We start from the raw sequence: 21708 nt of genomic DNA, 5'->3' as shown, positions 1-21708 counted from the left end.
GCGGGGCGAAACCTCACGTTTTTTTTTCGGGGAGGGGGGGTGGAAGAAAGGATGAGAACGGGAAAATCGAAGTCGCGCCGTATCGTTTCACAGTTAATGAGCTGCTGTCTGCGGTTAAGAGCGGTTATTGATTGTTTTGTTTGATTGCCGAGGACACTGACTTTCGTGGGACGCATACTTGCTGCGTATGAACAATACGAAACTATTATAATAAATAAACGCGAGTGGTTTCACGTCAGTGCGCCGCTTTTAAAACTCTTAATACAGCCTGGTGGTTTCCATGAGACGTTTTGTTAGGCTAAATGTCATTTTTAGTCAATTGCGCCACCTTCCGGTCAAGAACTGAGTCCTCGGGAAAAATAGACGACGCATAAAAAAATAGACAACAAATAAAATTTGCGCGTACAAATTTCTTGACGTATGTCAAACTAAGTGTAAGATAATTATTTTTCGTGTACTACAAATGAAGGGTGAAATTTATTACCCCTGGAATTGATTTTAGTGACATTTGTCTGTAAATTATTTAATTATGCATTTAAATGAGCACTTTAGGAAAGTACTGAAATGTGGTAGCTTTGTGTAAAAAAATAAATAAATAAATAAATAATTGATAAAGCATTGCGTTAGATACATTTATGTACTCACATGCTCAGACGTGGCATATTTACATAAATAAATTACACGGAAATGTAAAGAAAAAAAACAACAGGCAAGATTCACAACACTGAAAACTAAGGACTTTTATTTTGAAGGCCGTGTTTTAACTTTCGGTCGGGTTTACTGTAGCAAGCGCTGATCGCTTGTACTTTACATTTGAAGAAACATGGCTTTCCAGTGTCAGAGGGACTGTTACATGCAGGAGGTGCGTGGCTTTTTTTCCCCAACGTTATGGTAATTTAATAAGTTTGTCGCAGTGCACGTTGAACATTGTCTGAATGAGTAAATATGCGCAATGTCTTCAACGACAGCAGTGACAGCGGCAGAGATTGCATTTCCCTACATATAATTCATGCAAAATAACGACGCAACCTGATAGCAACGTTAACTTTGTTTAAGCTACTTTTTAAAATGATTTTGCCCGTTTGAAACCAATGCGTACACGTTAAGAGATGTTTTCTTTTCACAGTTCGACACGTGTGTCGAGTCTTGCGTGCCGGCAGAATTAACCTTCGAGAATAATGGAAAGAAAGAAAAGGTGAAAGGCTTCAATCTGAAACTGAAAGACACGATTCTGTTTCCAGAGGGCGGAGGACAGGTCAGTACTGTCATGCGCAGTGTTTGAACACTATATATATATATATATATATATATATATATATATATATATATATGTATATGTATATGTATGTTTGTCGTTGCACGAGCTTGATATGTTTTTATTTGATCTCCAGCCTGACGATCACGGGACGGTTGGTGGTGTCCCTGTCCTGAGAGTGTTGAGACAGGGTCCGGAGGCGGTGCACTTCATCAGCTCTGCTCTGGAGGAGGGTCAGGAGGTGCACGTCAAGCTGGACTGGGAGAGACGCTTTGACACATGCAGCAGCATTCGGGTGAGGAGGGGATGAGAACTGTTACTTACACCCTGTGAGGGCTAATGTATGAACTTCTAGTCGGGAGGAATCAAAATGGATAAAAAGTTTGCTCTTTTTTTTTTGCGTGTCATGTTTAATACGTCAGGGTATGATATTGTTGGACACTCTGGGAGGAAGAACCAAAATATGCAAAGTATGCAGTTATACTGATCATAATGTATGGCCTAAGTTCATAGCTTCTAATATAAATCACTGAGATTGCTTACATAAAATGCATACAAATATTATGGTATGTCTTTGTAAGACGCTTACAACAGGTTTATATCAAACTTGTTCACATATAATAATAATAAGACACACACTTATATATATATATATGTATGTGTGTGTGTGTGTGTGTGTATATACAGTATGTGTGTATGTATGTGTGTGTATATATATATATATATATATATATATATATATATATATATATATATGTGTGTATGTGTATATGTGTGTATACGTGTATACGTGTGTGTATACAGTATGTGTGTATATATGTGTACAAATATTATGGTATGTCTTTGTAAGACGCTTACAACAGGTTTATATCAAATATATATATATAAAACATGCAGTATATATTTTTAAATATTTATTTATATATATATATATATATATATATATATATATATATATATATATATATATATATATATATATATATATAAACATGCAGGAAATTATTTTTTAAATATTTATATTTACATTTATATATTTATATTATTTTATATTATATATAAATATATTTAAAATAAAAAAACTGGGATATACACATGCATTTGTTATTAAATGTAAACAAGTCTCTGACAGCAGTTATTTACAGTTAGAAATCTGCATGTCAGATACGATACAGCAGGCTTTATAGGGTTAAATGAAGCTCAAACTAATTTTATGACATGCTTACTGTGCTTTTTAAAGGTCAACACTTGATCACAGCTTTGGCTGATACAATGTTTGGATACAAAACCACCTCTTGGTAAGCGCTTTGGAAGGGTCTATTAAATGACTCGCTCAAATAAATTTGACTTCTAAACGTTAAACCATCTGGCTGATTGTGAAACGATCCAGGGATTTGGGCCGTCAGCGAAGCAGCATAGAGCTGGACACGGCCGCGGTGAAGCCTGGAGAGATGGAGGCTTTGGAGGCGGCTGTGAATGAGAAGATTCGTGCACACATTCCAGTCATGGTCAACCTCCTCTCCGTTGATGATCCTGCTGTGGAGAAGGCATGTGTGCACCTTCACAATCTACTATCAGGAAGCAAAATTTCACAACACTTTATATTTTATAATCTAAAGTATAGAACAAACGAGTTGTATTCAGTGTGCGCAATAATAATGAAAATATTAGCAACGCAACATAAATTAAATGAAACAAAGCAAAACTAACCAATGCTAAATAAACAAAATAAAATAAATAATATTCAAAGAGAAAAAAATAATATGCAATGTTGTTTAAATGTATGAGATTGCTAGGATTTTATTTGATGTTTTTTTAAAAGAAAGTCTTTTGTTCACCAAAAGCATATATATATATATATATTATGACTATTATTTAAAATAACTCTTTCTGTTTGAATATATATTTTTATCTCATTTGTCTTCATTGTTAAATGGATAGATAATTCTAATATACTGATTTACTGCTCCAAACACATTAATTAATTATTAACATTTATTATTATTCATTTTATCAACACTGCTTAATATGTTTTTATTTCAGGATTCTTTGACGTATAAAAAGTTCAAAAGAACATTTATTTTCAACATTATAAATGTCTTTACTGTCACCATCTTTGCTGATGAAATATAATAAATATATACAAATCAATAGATATTTGTTCACAAAAAAAAATCTTATTGAAATTTGAATGTAAAATATATTTTTGTTTCTATTTTTCTTTTATTTATTAGAATCAAATATAATACAAATTGTTATATATATATATAATAAATCTGGGATATATATATATATATTTATATATATATATATATATATATATATATATATATATATATATATATATATATATATATACATATATATACATAAAAAAATCTGGGATATATATATATACATGCATTTGTTTGTATTCATATATACATAATAAATGTACACAGTACACACATATGTATTTTATTATTTCATTATTATTATTTAATATTTTACATTTATTTTGATGACTTTAAGTGAAATTAGCTTTTTATCATTTTAAAATAATCACGTTCCCAAATCATATTTACTTTTCTCAGGGATAACAAACCAGTTCCTCACTATTCCCATGAACAGGTGAGAAGCCGAGGTCTTCCTGACGACCACGCTGGACCCATCAGGATCATTGACATCGAGGGCGTAGACGCCAACATGTGCTGCGGGACTCATGTGTCCAACCTCAGTCACCTTCAGGTCGGTCCTCCAGGTCCCGTCAGGTGTTGGTGTATTCTACCGTTTGGTAATCTGAAAAATAATATGCTCCTTAGGTTATAAAGATTTTGGGGACCGAAAAAGGGAAGAAGAATAAAATCAACCTGATTTTCATAGCTGGAAACAGAGTGCTGAAATACGCCGAAAAGAGTTACAGCGTTGAAAAATCGCTGACTGGTCTTCTCAAGTGAGTTGGAGTGAAGCGTCCAGTCCGCTTTCTCCCAGCATGAGCTTATCTGTCTCTGTGGTTTATTAGGACAGGAGCAGATGAGCACGTCGATGCTGTGGACAAGATACAGAAGACTGTCAAACGTCTTCAGAAGGTAACCCGCTGTGTTCATAAGCAAGGAGTAACCTTCGACTTTTGCGTTTATTAATCGTCACCGTTTATGTTCCTCTGACAGAGTAATCTAATTATCCTGAGGGAAATGGCTGTTCTGATAGCGCAGAACTTCAAAAACCAAGCGGGCAGGGGAAACTTCTTCAGCTTGCACAAGTGCGTGTGATTGACTTGAGTCCAATCGACAAGAAAGGCTGTCGGCTTATTCTGCTTCCATAATCGCATTTCCGATATTCACAACTCAAGCCTTGTTGCTTTCACAGCAAAGACGGTGATAATGAGTTCATGAACATCATTGCGAACGGCATTGGATTTCAGGTGGAGCTCATCTTTGAGTCGTTAAATAGCATGCATTGTTGCATTGGAGGTCGTCGTGTAGTTTATTCTCTCATTGCTGTATTCGTGTAGGACACGGTGATCTTCCTGACCGTGGGTGAGGAGAAGGGTGCCGGGCTGTTCCTGCTCGCAGGGCCTGAGGACATCGTCTCTGAAGTGGGACCTCGGTAAGACCCGTGCTGATTTATTCCCTTCTGCCATGACGTGTAAAATAATGGTAAGCAAAAGCTACATTTTCAGAATGAAAGAGCATGCCAAAACCTCGTAAAGCAAGGAGCTCATGCTCGAGGAAGAAAAAACATCTCAATTTTATTGAAAGAAGCGATCTGAACAGTTGCTGAGAAATAAACTTGTTGCTGCAAACTTTTGACTAATGCCAAAAAGTAGACTGAATTAGCGTTTAATGTAAATCAACTGTAAGGCAGACTGCTTAAAAAGCTCTATCTCTACTAATGTGTTATTAATTAGATTTTTCCATGCTTAGTTTTATGGTCAATGTGCTATAATTGTTTTTGTGAGGTCAAAATGTATCATGTTGGACAAATAAGCGCTCCTCAAAAGTCTTCTGTATTCTATTTGCTACTCGCATTTTAACATGATTTTTCAAAAAAAAAAAAAAAAAAAATATATATATATTAGCCATTTTTATTATATATATATATATATATATATATATATATGTATATATGTGTGTGTGTGTGTGTGTGTATATATATATATATATATATATATATATATATATATATATATATATATATATATATATATATATATATATATATATATACACACACACACATATATACATATACACACACACACATATATATATATATATATTTATTTATTTATTTAAGAAGATTGAAGTCTTTTTAGGGTCTCTTAACTACTTGAATATTAGCATGCATATTGCTAGAATATTAGCCATTTATTAAATTTGCATAGAAACTATGAGACAGTAGGCTATTTATGGTTAATTGCATTTTTTTTTTATTCAAGTGGCAGCTTAATCTGGCCATGTACCACGCACTCAAACAGACAAAAACTGTCTGCCTGCATGTAAAGTGACTTTCACATCTCAGGCAGTTGATACCAAAATAACCGACACTGACATGAAAAGCAAACTGTTCCTGTAAACAGTTGTACATTTGGTGCACCTTATTTGACAGATTTAACTCAGAAGAAACGTACCTTAGCATGAATTATTATTCCATCTAGTTTGCTAGCTGCTAATTTACATCTGTTCAGGGTTGTTTGCTTTATGCACCACTGCATTTCAATTTGTATTAAATCCGATTGGTTGTTTTCCCAAGGACTCGTGTAGATTTATGCTGTGCTGCGATTCTTCCGGTAGGTGGCACTCTTCTGTAACATATTCTCACGTGTTTGCGTTGTTGTGTGCAGGGTGGCGGATCTGCTGCAGGGTAAAGGAGCGGGAAAAGCTGGACGTTACCAGGGTAAAGCCAACAGCCTGGCCAAGAGAGCAGAGGCTGAGGCTTTACTGAAGGAGCACAGCTGCAAACTAACCGTAGGAGAGGAATGAAACAGCGGTGCAGTCACGTCTATACCCAAATACATGAACCCTTTTGCGACTCGTCAGAACAGCTTGACTTCGTTTTATCGGTCTACACTGGAAGCGCTCAATACGTCCCAACACATCACGACGGAGCTTTAGTTGAAAGATGCTCCGTTTCTGTTTTTCATGAAGCACATAACTAATCCAGCCTATTTATTTTTCCCGTCCATTTAAAAAAAAATAAAAATTATTATTATTTAGCCTTCTGACTCGTTGGGTTAAAGGCAGCTCGTGACATTTTGGACCTTAAATGTAAGTCATTTTACTAGAAAATAAATCTAGGCATACGAGCATTTTTATACAAATGGGTTTTAGCTGAAAGCGAAATAGGAAACGAATTCTATAAATTATATTATCTTCCTGCTGATTGGTCCTTGACGGCATGCAGCATCCGACGCAGTCCCTGGGATGTTGTTTGCTTCCAGCGTAGCTAAAGTGCTTCGGAGAAGCGTCGCTTGAACGGTGGACTTTGGTGTAATTGGAGCTGGTTAATGTAGCGACGATGCCTTTTCACTGGAAGTTATAAAAAATATCTTCATCGCTAATCATTTGGTGTTGCCCTGCTGTACGACTGAGGTTACGAAAACAGTGTATTAGTTGGAGCAAAATTAAATGCCTCAATTGTCAATGAAAGTTTGTATTTTTTTTTTCTTTGTCGTAGCGCACGCTCTTCAAAAAATCGCCATAATTCATAAATGCTTATCAGCCGTTGGATTGGTTCATAATATAAATAGCCAAAAAACTAAATGTATAAGAATAAAAAACAGCCAGATAGACATATAATAAACTTGCAGAACATTGACGTTGTTATAAGAACAAATAATCGCTGTATAATTTACACTGCAAATCATTTTCTGTAATGCAAGTCTTTAGATGCCTCTGTGCAGTCATCACCAAACATAAAGCTGATTGAATGCTAAAAATGAATGTTTTTGAAATGAAGTATTTGTAAGCGTGTGATTCACTCACACCTGACTGTACCGTACAGCTTGTGCTTAATAAATCATCTTCCAATTAATACTGTTCTTGAAGATATGGATCCACAGTGCAAAGTCCATGCTTGACTTACTCCGGTTTATTGGATATGTTTCGGTTAATAAGAGACGAAATGCGATACACTATCTAAAATGAATAGTACGTACAATATTTGTTTTTTTAAAAATGCATTCATCATTTCGTGTAAAATCGTGACGCACCATGCGTCAAAAAAAAAATATTTTGGAAGAAAGTGTATAAACAAGATGTATTTTCAGCGTTTTATTAAAAATGACCTAAAGGATTTCCAAAAATAAAATAATACAGAAAACACAACAAAAAAAAGCACACATCCTAGGGAAGGCAAAAAATGTCCTCCTATGCATATATAATGTGGTTTATAACTTCAGTTCTCAAAAAAGAACTTAACACTTATTTTGTTAAATGCCAGACCTTTTCAGGCAGATCCAAAGGCGCTAAAATACAAAAACACTACAATTCTTTATCTCACACAACGCATCACCGTAATGTGTATTACAACAATGCTTAATTTAAACGCTTAAGTATTTGCATCCCTTGTTCGTTGGCAGCGTTCCTTCGACTGATGGGATGAACTACGAACGACATGCTAGTTTGAAATACTGTAAATAGTTGTGCGGTAGCTCACAGTCATTTTTTCAGTTCTTTCCCAGCTCACAGCTGTTTTTTGCTTTGTAACCCGAGGGCTCCGGACACGCAGTACGGGATGATGCTGACCGTGACGAGGGGAACCGTGGCGCTCTTGCAGAAAGACAGCAGGTAGAAGAGGGCCGCCGTGTGTGTGGGAGGCTTGATGGAGTCGAAGAGATGCAGCAGGAACAGAGAGGCCGCGATGCAGGCCGTCTTGGCTCGAGCGCCGCTGCTCTTCTTGCTTTCCGTGTACATCGGGGAGTGCAGGCCGAGTCCCAGGCCGAACAGGGTGCCCATGTTCCTCAACAGGCTGGCGAACGGCGTAGTGTCCAGATGGACCCAGGCTGGATTGACGCACCACCGCTGGGCTTTCTCAAGGGTCCACAGCAGATCCACACCCAGAGCTTTGAGGAGCAGGTACAAGCCCACCGCGAACGAGAGCAGGAACAGCGTGATGTTGAAGTAATTCTTCAGACTGGCGCTGTAGATCCATTTCTGTCTGTTGAAGGCCTCGGCGACAATCATGCCTGTGAAAAACGAGACACAATGCATTCATTTTAGTACCTCAAGATGACATTTACATTTGTGTACACTACTGGCAAAGTTTAAGACAAGCCATGTCACTCGGCGGCCATTTTTGAAAAGCCTCTCGGGCATCCAGCTTCTCTATCTCTTTGTATTTTTTCGCACGTCTCAGAATGCTGACTGTTTCTATAGCAACCGGTACTTCTAATGGCAGATGCGGTGATGCGCTGACTTCACAGATCAGCGATTGGCTATTTTACTTAGAAGGCGGGGCTTCTTGTGATTGATTGGCCATTTTAAGTGTTGCGTTTGTCCCAATTTAAAACTATCATTTAAAAGTGACACGTCTTGGGTATTCTATAGTCTTTGGCTACTCGTCAACAATTTTGTATAATTACAAAATCTGATTATTTTTGTAATGTCAAAGCTGAATTTTCAACACCATTACTCAGTGTCACATGATTCTTTTGCTTTTAGTTATTATCAGTTATTGCTGGTGCTCAATGTATTTGAATTCATTTGAATTCAATTCATGTTATCTATGTTTGGGAAAAAAACAGGTTTTGCTACTAGATTTTTTTGGATTTTCGTCATGCATATATTTTATTAATATAAATTCATTATTATGCACATCAATTTGCTTTAATAGAAAAAATTTTTAATATTTAACATTTCACTTCAATGCTTCATTGCTGAATTAAATTAAATATGTATGTATATAGTAGCCAACATTTGAAGTGGATCAAAAAAGTTGTCCTAACGCATTTTTTTTAAGTTTTAGGAAAACACTGAAAATATGTTAAATATTTTCTATATATACATATATAAATATGAAGAAGCTAAACTCAGTGTATTATGTCTGACAGATCACGTGACACTGAAAACTGGAGCAATGATGCTGAAAAATCAGCAAATTTTATAAGATTTTCAAAGAGAAATTTTTAGTCTATTTTTGGTCAAATAAATACATCTTTGGTGAACAGGATAGATGAAAACCCCCATTAGGAATCGTTATTTTTAATAGAAGTGACGATTTAGTGAGCTGTTTACCTGAAATAACTCCTGCGAAAACTTGATGTGGAAAATGAGCGGCGATGAAGACTCGAGAGAGACAAACACAGACCTGGACCGTCCAAAAGAGTGTCCAGAGTGAACCACGCAAGTACCTGATGAAAAACAGACAGTACATCGTAAACGTATTGCAGAAGCAACTATCTATTGTAAAACAAACACAATGTGAAGAAGTCCTAATTGCGGTAAAGACTGACTCACAAGCTCCTAGATGAGGATTTCTTCTCTTTGCTCAGCATAATGGCGAGGATTGAGGTGACCAGTGTGTAGTAAACACCAGCAGCGCCCATAGCGTGACCAGACGGGCTTCCTGCATCGAGAAGCAGCAAAGTGAGCAAAGCGCTATTTCGATGTTTGATAAAACGGGTTTGAAGTGGACCAGTGTGGTACTTCTAGAGAAAGACGCACCTGGACCGGTCTCACAGGTCATGGGATACTGCTCGATATGCGGCGTTGAGCTGTTGATGTAGTAAGAAGTCTCATGGACCCACCAGTATGGACGTTCTCCAAACAGGATCCTAAAACACATAAACAGAACATCGCAAAAATTCAATTCATCGTTCATTTAATTTGACAGTAAAGTCTTTATCGGTCCATTCTCTTACCATTTAAAGACCAGATTGAGCCAGTCTCCGATCACAGCCACCCAGATGAGCTTGATCCCGACTGATTCTTTCAGATGGAACCAGATGGGAAAGAAGATGAAGAAGGTGTTCCTCAGATCTGCCGCAAAGGAGACGAAAAGAAACCACCCTTGGGCGTCTTTGTAATGGGTCTGCAGGTATTGGGTGCTGCTCACTCCAAACCCGTGTAATGTGTCCATCACAGAATTCATGTTTAGACTTTCTCTAAGGCACTGTGTGTTGTGGAGCCAGCCGAGAGTGATGGCCCTCCAGCGCCTGCCTGTGGTTTTTATACTAGCAGGCCCACCACCACAACGCATGGACAAATCGATCTTTGAACCTTGCTCATGTGTAATAAAACACAGAGTGGAACAAAAAAAAACGCCAGAGTTAAGAGAGTGTTTGTCCTGTCAGAAGAGATAACACACAAACAAGTTGAAAAGGAAAAGGACGTAGAAAAGACGTAGCGGTGAATCATTGAACTCGTCTGTGACCTCAGAAACGTCTCAGTAAACATCTATAACTCTTTATTTCTAAATAATATATATATATATATATATATGTGTGTGTGTGTGTGTGAGACTATGGTCTAGTCATTTAAATTGAGATATATATACATCATCTAAAATCTAAATAAATAAGCTTTCCATTGATATTACGTTGACAATATTTGACCTAGATACAGCTATTTAAAAATCTGGAATCTGAAGATGTCAAACAAATATTGAGAAAATATTTAAAACTTATATTTACTTATATTTATACTTTAAAGTTGTCCAAATTAAGACCTTAGCCATGCATATCACTAACTATACGTTAATAATACATATGATAAATCATGTTATATGTATTTAATTTTTTTTGTGTGTACTAATCAATATAAAAATAAATGTAAAATTAATAATAATAACATTTTATTTTAATATAACTAATAATATTATATATTTAATCCAAATTAAAATCCAAATCCTACATTTTCATGAATCATAAAATATTAGGTAATGAGGTAATTTTTACAAATACATTTATCCAAAGATGGATTTTACTGTAATTTTACTGTAAAGTATCTTTTTTAAATTTAATTCAAAAAAAAAAAAAAAGGTATGCAATACTTTTTACGATACAGTATACAGTAAACAATACTTTTAATTTAAATAATGTCCCATTAAAAAGCAAGCAGTTTGTTTGTTTATTTATTTACTTGTTTACCTATTATGTATTTTGTTCATTTGTATTTGGGCCTCTCTTTTTTTGCCAAAACAAACACGTGTTGTAATTAATCTATAGACCTATGTCATTTCTCTGAAAAAGCAGGGCAAAAATGTACCAAAACAAAAAAGGGGAATCCTATTGAGAAGCCGATATTTTAGCAGCATGGGAAGCTGTTGCTCAGACAGGCATTGTTTTCGCTGCTTGCGCAGGCACTTGCTGATTGCATTGAATCGGTTTGTTTACGTGTGCGTTACAGTGAATGAATCATTACATTGATCAGTGATGCTAAACTGTTATCAATGCAAGGCTTTTTGTTAGCTGTTAGTCAGTCGTAGCTGATACTCGTATTGTTGTTTATCCTCCTGTCGCTCCAAATTTATTTTTAAAAGCACGCACAGGTGAAAAAAAAGACACAAAACCGTGTGACTCTGAAGCGCAAAGTGGCCTTGCATTGTATTATCGACCAAAAATCATTAGGATGTTAAGTGAAGATCATGTTCCAATAAAATATTCTACTGTAAATATATCAAAACGTAATTTTCGATTCGTAATGTGCATTGCTAAGGACTTCGTTTGAACTACTTTGGAGGCAGTTTACTCAATATTGCATTTTTTCGCACCCTCAGATTCCAGATTTTCAAATATTTTCCTAATAAACCATACCTCGATGGAAAGTTCGTTCATCCAGCTTTCGTGCAATTGAATAACCAGGACAGCGTGACTCACGTAATCGCAGCCCAGACCGAACCATTTGAATGCATCGTTCCAAGATGTCATCACAGTGACATCACACTTCGTGAAACCAAAGGCAAAAGCAATCAGTGTGTCCACTCGGCGTTTTATCAGCGTGTGTCCCATCGGCGTCATCACAGGTGAAAGGTCCAGAAACCGAGGGCCCCTGAGTTCTCCAGTCAACATGCAAACAAAACCAATCCGTCTAGCCTTGAATAAAGTCCAACTAGAACAGAAAAGTGGGGTTCGACGGCTGGACGGAGGCTGGCAGACCGCTCTTCGTATCTTCAGTGCGATCCCCGTCCCTCGTGCCTGTCCTCCGTTTTTCCGTCCCGATCTCAGACGGCAGAGATGGACCTTCTCCACAGCTGGGGGGTGAACCTAGCCGTCCGGTTGCAGACGGAGCACCGGGACTCTGAGAATCTGTTTCAGTGGGTCTCCTCGGTGGCGGATCTCCACACCACCTTCTTCGTGTTTTTCCCCATTTGGTTTCATCTGCGCAGAGACGTGGGGGTCAAGCTCATCTGGGTGGCTGTGGTTGGAGACTGGCTCAACCTCGTACTGAAGTGGTGAGATGCTCGTATCGTTAATCCCCGTGCTGGTAATTAACATGATAAGATTGTGCTGGTCAATACACGGACTTCACTCAAATCGCTATTGCAAGTGCTATTTTGCACGAAAGTAGAAAGACCGAAACGGTATATTCTTGTTAAACACACTTGTAAAAAAAACAATAGTGTAATAAATTGATGTATTATGAGAAATATAATAAATATTAATTATAATATAATGGTAATTGGCAATTTAATTAATTAATTAATACTTTCCATAGCGCACCACTATTTTTAAGGTCATTATTAGAAAATACTGAGAATACTGTTTCTACAAAAAAGATTTTAAATACATTGATGTGTTTTCAGAAATATTATAAATTAATTATTGCACAGGATTTAATCATTTGTAATGAATTAAATACTTTTTACCTAATTATAGAATTGAAATTAATTGATAATTTAATTTAGAATGTTTCTGGCAATGCACCAATTTATTACACTGTACGATACATTTTTCATTACAATTTAATAAAATGCAATATTTAAATAGTAAATGATATTTTTTAATTATACTGTTTTTTCCTGTCTCCTGCAATTAAATGAATAATTAAAATGATTTTTAATTGCTCATTTCTGTATTATATATATGATATATTGACAGGGTGCTCTTCGGTGAGAGGCCGTACTGGTGGGTGCAAGAGACTAAGTTTTATGGCTCTATAAAACGTCCTGAACTGCAGCAGTTCTCCATCACATGTGAAACCGGACCAGGTATATCACAGTATTTATTGCATATACTTAATTCTGATTGGTCAATCTCACGTAATACAATTATATTTAAACTTAAATCTATATTTCATGCTTATTTGGTTTATTTAATTTGCTAAGTAGTCATTAAATAATCAGAATAATGTACATTGAACTGGTCGTTATTGCTCAGTATAATAAAAACGGACCGAATGCACATTACATGCCCTTCTTATACTACTTTGACTTACATGAAATACATCTCTATCTCCAAGAGAAAAAAAAAACTGTAACCCGGGGTGGTTATGCAATTTGAGCAAGGTTGCAGTTCTAATCTTTCATGTGGAAACGGATCTGTCCCCGGTTATCTCAGCGTTTCGGTCAAGGGCCGAATTTGAATGAAGTAATGCTTATTACTATTAATATTACACATGCTGGCGAGTTTCCATTCATTCTTGACCTGAATTAGTACCCTCTATCAATTAAAAAGGCTCATAAATTATATTTTATCTAAATAGCTGCTGGTATTCTGCCTAAGCCGATTCGTCGCTCTTATCTTGTTTGAGCTGGATTTAGCTGGTGCCCAGAACTCCTCCAGCAGACCGGTTTAAGGCCCCTGAACACATGTGTTTCTAATCAAACGATCTCTGATTTGATATTCTCTGTAATTAGAATCAACTGCCGCACTGCTTGTTTGGGTTTTGTCTTTCAGGAAGCCCGTCCGGTCACGCCATGGGTTCTGCGGGTGTTGGGTATGTGATGGTTACGGCGGTGCTTTCCATCCTCGCCGAAAGAAAACTACCTCCTTTACAGTATAGGTCGGTCTGAGACGCCTGTGCACGATCGTCTTGTTGTAATGTCACACAGCTGACGATCTTTTCCGCTTTCAGAGTTTTGCAGCTAATGCTCTGGATGCTCCTGGGTTTGGTGGAGTTACTGGTGTGCATGTCTAGAGTCTATCTGGCAGCCCATTTCCCGCACCAAGTCATCAGTGGGGTTATTTCAGGTGGGTCGCTAGTCTTTTTGCATTTGGGTCAGCGACACGGAGAATGTTCACTGTAACTTAATCGGCAAAATCTATCAGGAATCAAATTTTTAGAAAAAGGTTGGTTTAGAAAAACGTATATATGTGTCAAAAATGAAAAAGGGTTTCACTCTACAAACAATAAGTGAAATAGTGTAAGTGGAATACTGAAATTAATTTCGTTTTCGTTTCTCTGAGCCACTAAAATGTCATTTGGTGTAACAATTTTTTTTAAGAATATTTACAGCAAAAATCAGTTTATAACACATTAAAAGAAAAGTTACTTTCACCCCAAATACTAATACTTTATTTTTTTTAATTTGACACTATCCTAGGTTTTGCCCAAGATTTTATTCATTTAATATGCGTCTTTATTCTTTTGTATATTTTAATATGTACAAGTCGTCATAAGCATATTGTTTGAATTTTTGCATAAATATTGTTACACTGAATGACAACGTAACATTATTTCAACCAAATCTTGGCAGTTCTTCAAAAACCTTAAAAGTTAGACGGTTTACTTACATTTAATGTCATTTAATTTCTATCCACATAAAATCACTTTTGATCCAGACGTCTTAACATCTTGACACACATACCGTTTTTAAAAAAAATTGTCATGTGGTGTAATCATCAAGTAAAAAAAAATCACTATTTTAATTTTTGTTCCACGTAGAGTAAATAAAAAGATTATATAAAGATTGTTAAATATATAAATGTATTTTCTTTTTACAGATATCATGAATTATTATATTTTGGGAAGTTGCACCACATGACATTTTACAACCAGAATCAGTGTTAGTCTGTTAGAGAGACTGTTAATTCTGAGGGGATTTCTTTATAACCTAAACAATGTTCTTTCTTCTGCTGTTGCGCTTTTTTTAAACGTCTGTATAGGATTTATTAATTTTTGTGTTTGCTATTTCAGTACATCATTGATCATTCAGTACATTAAATTGAAACAAGCAATGTTGCTTTGTTAACGGGCTGAAATAAAATAAGTATTTAGTGTTTTTTAGGTAATGTTTATTAAAAAAAATATTGTTTAGTAATGTTCGGTTTTTATTACATTTTCGTTTCTTAAATATTATGGAATTAAGCCGTTTTATTAAAACAATTTTCTTAGGAATAATAATAATACAGTATTTCTGGTCTTTAAAAATATTAACAATGCTTTTAACTCCAAAACATTATCATTTGGTTTATTTTTTTTAAATTGCTATTAAATAATTGCTATTAAATAATGCTATTGCATTAAAACATAATACAATAATATTTGGTTTTCATTCATAATTTTAAAATCCTTTTTACAGTGGATAAGAGGCGTATTAAAGCCATGTATTTTAATTATATATTTCTGTATTAACAGTTCTTAGAAATAATAAGCATTACTCCATTCACATGCATCAGTGCTTCAACCAGACACTCTCATAGCTGTCGGCCTTTTATTTCCAGGCGTAATCGTAGCAGAAATCTTCTCCAGGGTTCAGTGGATCTACGGCGCCGGTCTGAGGAAGTACGTCAGCGTGACTCTGTTCCTGCTCTTCTTCGCCGTGGGTTTCTATGTGCTCCTGAAAGCCGTGGGAGTTGATCTGCTGTGGACGCTGGCGAAGGCCCAGAAATGGTGCATCCATCCGGACTGGGTCCTTTTGGACAGCACCCCCTTCGCCAGCCTGCTGAGGAACATGGGCACTCTTTTTGGCCTGGGGCTCGGCCTTCACTTGTCAGGCCACGGTGAAGCAGCAGCGGGCAGGAAACACAACGGCGTCTCAGCCAGGACGGGACGTATCGGTGCGTCTCTGGTGCTGCTGCAGCTTCTGGACAAGGTGACATTTTCCTCAAGCGACCAGTTACTTTTCTACTCTATGTCTTTCTGCAAGAGCGCCGCGGCTTTGGTGCTTCCTACCGCTCTCGTTCCTGGAGTCATATGTTGGATTTCATCTAAAAACAAGCATGAAAAGGGCATGTAGTGCAGTCTTGCAGCATTTTTTTCAGTACACTCTTTGTTAAATACCTCAGATGGCACGTACAGGATGGCTGGCTACGAAACATTCATTTAAACACTTTTGAACAGTCTCATGATTTTAGTTTTTTGTATGCAATATTTTTATATGGTTCATTATGAAAACCCTATGTATATTAAAATAGAGTGATAGCCACAAAATATCTTTTAGAAATGTAGTTTTTTGAAATTTACTTTTCATAATATTCATAAACTTAAAATTATTTACAAGAAAATGGAACCTTAATTGTTTTTTGTACTTTCTAATGACTAAAGCAGGACTAATTTAACCATCAAGAACAAATGTTTTACCTTTCATTTTTTTGTGCTAATTAATAAAAAGTACATTTTGGGGAGTCGCACCACATGACATTTACAATCTCGGCTAACTTTGCCTTTTCATAAAAGGTATTTTTCTGGTGCTTATGTAATAAATAATAAGGCTTATTGACCTTGACACAGTCAATGCAGACAAATGATTTTTCAATATTAATAAGCAATATTTTAAAAAAGGATTTTAGAAACAATATCAAATATATAAAAAAGTTGGTTTACATTGTAAAAGGCAAATGTCCATGTTGAGGGAACAAAACTTTAAAGTTTAGTTTTTAGAAATGTACTTTATTTATCAATATATATCAATTTTCAAGAAAGGTTTCTTGACGTTTTTTAATGACTGTAAAAATGTGGTGTATCAAATAAAAAAAAAATCTAAAACACGAAAAAAAAAGAAAATAGTATTGTTATCTTTAATTTTGTATCAATTCATACGTTAACAAGAACAATAATTAAAACATTTTACAATTGTTATTTTTATTTTAAAGTTGCACCACTTGACATTTTATAGCCTGAACTAACCTTTTAGCCTTTTCATAATTTATTTTAATTGCATATTACGTTAATTAACCTTTACACAGTCATTAGTACACACAGTCACAGGCATTTTAAATATGATTACAATTTAGTTAAAACAACTTTCTTAAAAATGATAAAACATTATGGAAAACTGCTTATATATATTTTCTTTCAACATTTGTATCTTTTCAATGAAACTTTATTTTTCCATTGGTCCTCGCGAACACATCCCGTTTATGTGGCTGAAATCATCTCTTCCCAAGATCAGTAGAGCTTGTTGTTGGCAGGTCTTGAGATGACGGCTCCTCCCAGCATATCTTGTTATCTCTGAATGGTTTTAAACGGTGCTGCTCCATTCACTAACTAACTTTCATTCACATCTTCTGTTCAAAGGTCCCTCGGTCATGCTCTGTGCATACGGCCGTCTTCTGTACATTGTCCGTAAACGTATAGCTTATGTAAGACTTACAGCGCCGTTCATCTATTTGGGGATCTGCACCAACATCTTACTAAAACTTCAAACGATGTCTTTAAAATGTATATTTCACAATCAGAAACGCTAATAAAAAATGTGATTAATTATTACAACAATAAACAGTTTTGGATATACGTCCAATGCATGTTTCAATTGTATTATTACTTGGATTCTTTATGCAAATGTAGGATATCTCTTTTTATTACTTTAATTATGTTATATTGCCTTTAGGGTAGACTTAAAATTTTTTCGTTATCTGTCACCAGTCTGAATGAATGCATGCATATCTTTGGGATTCGCTTAACTCAGTACTTTAACTTGCACATGATATCGTATAATAAAATAATAAACGTGTTTCTGGTTCACTCATTCATTTTAAATTCGTCACCAAAACTTTATTTTTTTCCAGTCCCGGGGTCAGTGGCTTCCTACGTCACTGCACTGCAACGCTTTTACAAATAAGTACTTTTTACAAGAAAATACTATTTAAGTCTTTTAAAAATGAAGGTGTTATTTGCAGTCTCTTGGTAATTATTCGCGAAATCTAATAGTCGTTTTTGAATGCATTGCAAAAATATTACACACATTTTTTTTGCTTTTTGCCATTGGTTTGTGTACGTAATCAAATAAAATTATCACGAACAAACTTTTTTCTGACCGATATCCATATCGATTCAGTTTTGTCTTCTGAGGACTGCTTTTAAAAATGAACTCGGCTGCTTTTCTCTAACCACTTTTATGCGTGTTTAAATTTTGTTGGTCTGTAAGGGTTTGTGACGGGCGTAGTAGGCCAAAGTTCAGGACATTTTGTTTATGCGTCTGTCCGGCCCCTTACATCACAGGCTGCACAAACACGCTTATCAATGTTTTTCGCTCCTTACTGAAGGTTACATGTTGGATGCGTGCGGCACGGCACTCTTCTGTCCCAAACAATGCGCCGGTTGCTGTTTGGCCGTTGGCTGAAAAAAAAGGAGTGCATTTCTCGCGGTGCTTGCGCCCTGTCGTGCCAAACCTGTAAAGCTTTATGTCTTCTGTCGGAGGGTGAGAGGTATTCCCGTGCTCTCTTGTGTAAAGGAAGTGCACGTTAGCATGCTAATAAAAAGGAATATGCTTAAATGTGAACTGAATGCGATTGTTTCATGCTATTTACAATTCAGTTAATATGTATTATAGTTCAAATTTTTGCAGTTAGTTGCATTTTAAGGTGCTGACTCACTTAGGACATCTTTATATGTAATAATAAATAATTACGTCAGTTTTTTGAAATATGGTTAAAGTCTGCTGCTCGATAAAATAATATCAGTTCTGTTAAAATGTAGGTATGTTATATATAGTGATATATTTGGCATTGCATGTATCTAATGATGAGGTTGCAGTTTAGAATTTTGAAATAAATAAATATCAACTGTAGAATTTTCACAAATTACGTAGCAATACAATAATAATAGTAATTAATAAATGAGCATCAGCGATAATTAAGCAGCAAATCAGGCTGTTTCTAAAGGATCATGTGACACTGAAGATTGCTGTAGTGTTGGTGAAAATTCAGCTTGGCATCATGGGAATAAATTTTAAGATGTATTCAAATAGAAAATAGTTATTTCAAACTACAAATATTACAAATATACTGTATTTTGATTTAAAAATAAATAAATAAATGCAGGCTTGGTGAGGCTTGAAAAATCATAATATTTCCACATTTTTGATAAGTACTGTAAAATAAGTGATTGTATATTATTACACATAGTGTGTGTGTGTGTGTGTGTGTTAAGAAACAAAAGTATTTGCTTTAGCGTTTTTTTTTTTAAGCTGCCTTTCATTTTGTTATAAAATCTGCAAGTGCAGTATTTTAAAAATATACTTTTAAGATTTAAAGTGATTTAACGGTTTTCTTTCAGCTGATTCTTCCACACCAACTTTTCCTTACTTCAGACGACTTGGAATATAGTAGAAAAGTTGGATTTGCTGCCGTCACGATACTTTTATGGAGGCTTTGTGCTTCATTTCCCGTTCGCTCTGCTGAAAATGTAAACGTATTTAAAGGCACAACCATCATATTCTTCCGAATATTGTCTTTCGTAATCCACAGAGAGTCGTTCAAGTTTGTAAGTGCGTGAAGGTGAGTAACTGATGGCAGGATTCAAAAATGCTTGAAGTAATCACCATACGCTCGCTCTGTAATCATATGATATTTTGCTTCCACCTCAGCAATCATTCCCTCCTTATCGTTTTTTATCACCGTAGTACAGAGTCTTGAGTGGGTCTCTTCCTCTTTGTGATAAACAAGATTTGCCCGATGGACTTCTTCATGTACAATGACACCAAGAGTCAGTTAAAGAGTAAGGTTAATGACTGCTTGACCTGTTTTCCGCTCCGTTGCACGGCTGATCTGTAATAAAAAGGCACAAACACGGCCTTACAGGTCCACTCGGCCTAGGTCGAGGGGCTCGCTTTTGCAAGCTGACGCAGTTGAAGGAAGATGGCACAATCCTTCCGCATAAAAAGAGTTGAGCAAGAGCTGTCCATGCGTAACCGTGATGAACGCTTGTGCTCACAAACCTGCTGTGCTTGCAGGAGAACAGGCTGTTCAGTGGACAAAAGGTGAGCCTATAATGAATCGCGTCTTATGTCACCGCATTAAATCTAAAACTATTACGATTTAAAGCAGCAAAGTGAGCGTATGGTCATTTATTTAGCAAAAAATTGTGTTTGGACAATTTGGGAAGGAATTCTTACCCGAGATGTAGTTGGCTTTGTTTAGTATTTTTTGCTTTATTAAAACAGATTGGGAGAGATGTAGCATTCCATCACTCGCTCACCAGAGGATCCTCCGCAGCGAATGGGTGCCGTCAGAATGAGAGTCTAAACAGCTGATAAACACATATATCAATATTCCTGAAGTAATCCACATGACTGCAGCCCAACTATAGAAAACAGCTGTGCGTTAAAGGCATTTTAACTTTAAACCATCACTTCTGGTTCAATTACGAGCTCTCTGTTTAAGCAGTCCAAAACTGTTTTAAACAAATACATGGATTTTGACGCGAGAAAACAAGAGGGGAGGTTTTCCGCCATAAATTAGTAGTATTTTTACCAAATGTCACAGCTTAAAATTACTGTAATGCCTTCTTGATGGATTTTTATCAGCAGTTTGGGCTCTCATTCTGACGGCACCCATTCACCGCGATAGGAACTATTGGCGTGCAAATGTAAAGCTAAATCTCTCAAAATTTGCTCTTATGCAAGAAACCAACTCATACATCTTGTATAGCCTGAAAGTGATCAGAATTAACCATTAATTCTTACATAAGATAATGATAATAATCATTCAATAAATATAGTATTTAAAATTTAAGTTACTTCTTTGGATAAGCGTTGGAAGAACCTTAAACAAAACACAAATGAAAAATATTGCATCACAGATTTTGATCACTTTAATGTAGAAAACACATACACAGAATATGAAAAACAAACAATTTCTTTAGTTTTTTTTTTGTAGCATTTTGAAAATGGCAAAAACTAAATACACATCTGATTTTGTTTCTGTGTGATTCAAGGATGATTTGTTTTGCAAGGAAATAAATAAAATCTAAATAAAAGTAAAAAAATGAAGGTTAAAAAAACATTACATCCATGTCATACATGTACACACACTGTCGGTGACAGTATATTGTAAATCTATCAGGCCAATGTGAATGATCTGTTACTGAACATATAACATTTTAGGCTCATCTTGGGCATCGGCGCTCACTCAGTCACTCTGCAAAGAAGAAAAGTTGTCATGACCTCAAAACTAAAATGAAATAACTAAAAAGACTTCATATGACTTTATGTGATACTTTCAGGAACTTACAAGATCGTCCAGGTCGTCCATAGCAGGAGGCTCTCCTTTGTTCTTCATGTCATTAAGCATCTGCATTATAAAAGGTTATTACATTTGACAGTGGCAATATTGATGATCTCAACATGCTGAACATCCTGTGTCAGCGCAG

General features: G+C 35.8%; 4 protein-coding genes across 4 annotated transcripts in view; 2 read left to right on the top strand and 2 right to left on the bottom strand.

Moving 5' to 3' along the window:
• The first annotated feature begins 26 nt into the window (after window positions 1–26).
• On the top strand, window positions 27–7270 carry aarsd1 (alanyl-tRNA synthetase domain containing 1). Its single transcript, XM_043254069.1, is given in 13 exon segments — window positions 27–862; window positions 1127–1255; window positions 1392–1527; window positions 1530–1550; window positions 2496–2553; window positions 2646–2802; window positions 3866–3982; window positions 4057–4187; window positions 4257–4323; window positions 4405–4496; window positions 4604–4658; window positions 4749–4843; window positions 6081–7270. Coding segments are annotated over 13 exon segments (1236 nt in total). The 5' UTR covers window positions 27–823; the 3' UTR covers window positions 6220–7270.
• A 226-nt stretch (window positions 7271–7496) lies between these two features.
• g6pc1a.2 (glucose-6-phosphatase catalytic subunit 1a, tandem duplicate 2) lies at window positions 7497–10388 on the bottom strand. The gene is made up of 5 exons (XM_043254068.1): window positions 10098–10388; window positions 9901–10010; window positions 9694–9802; window positions 9472–9587; window positions 7497–8423 (listed from the first exon to the last, which is right to left on the bottom strand). The coding sequence occupies exons 1-5, from the start codon at window positions 10325–10327 to the stop codon at window positions 7921–7923; spliced, it is 1068 nt and encodes a 355-aa protein (XP_043110003.1). The 5' UTR covers window positions 10328–10388; the 3' UTR covers window positions 7497–7920.
• Window positions 10389–12181: 1793 nt separating this feature from the next.
• g6pc1a.1 (glucose-6-phosphatase catalytic subunit 1a, tandem duplicate 1) lies at window positions 12182–18070 on the top strand. Its single transcript, XM_043254072.1, has 5 exons — window positions 12182–12628; window positions 13275–13384; window positions 14073–14178; window positions 14251–14366; window positions 15840–18070. Exons 1-5 carry the CDS (start codon window positions 12411–12413, stop codon window positions 16352–16354), a joined length of 1065 nt encoding a protein of 354 aa, XP_043110007.1. The 5' UTR covers window positions 12182–12410; the 3' UTR covers window positions 16355–18070.
• A 3052-nt stretch (window positions 18071–21122) lies between these two features.
• ptges3l (prostaglandin E synthase 3 like) overlaps window positions 21123–21708 on the bottom strand; it is a 5887-nt gene continuing 5301 nt past the window's right edge. Inside the window, exons 7-8 of the mRNA XM_043254252.1 lie at window positions 21570–21629; window positions 21123–21476 (exon numbers count right to left, since the gene is read on the bottom strand). Of these exons, the coding sequence (XP_043110187.1) occupies window positions 21468–21476; window positions 21570–21629 (69 nt within the window). The 3' untranslated portion in view covers window positions 21123–21467. The remainder of the gene's footprint in view (window positions 21477–21569; window positions 21630–21708) is intronic.

This window comes from Puntigrus tetrazona, chromosome 12 (assembly GCF_018831695.1).
Source record: "Puntigrus tetrazona isolate hp1 chromosome 12, ASM1883169v1, whole genome shotgun sequence".
NCBI classification, from domain to species: Eukaryota; Metazoa; Chordata; class Actinopteri; order Cypriniformes; family Cyprinidae; genus Puntigrus; species Puntigrus tetrazona.
This window is presented reverse-complemented; position numbering and strand designations above follow the sequence as displayed.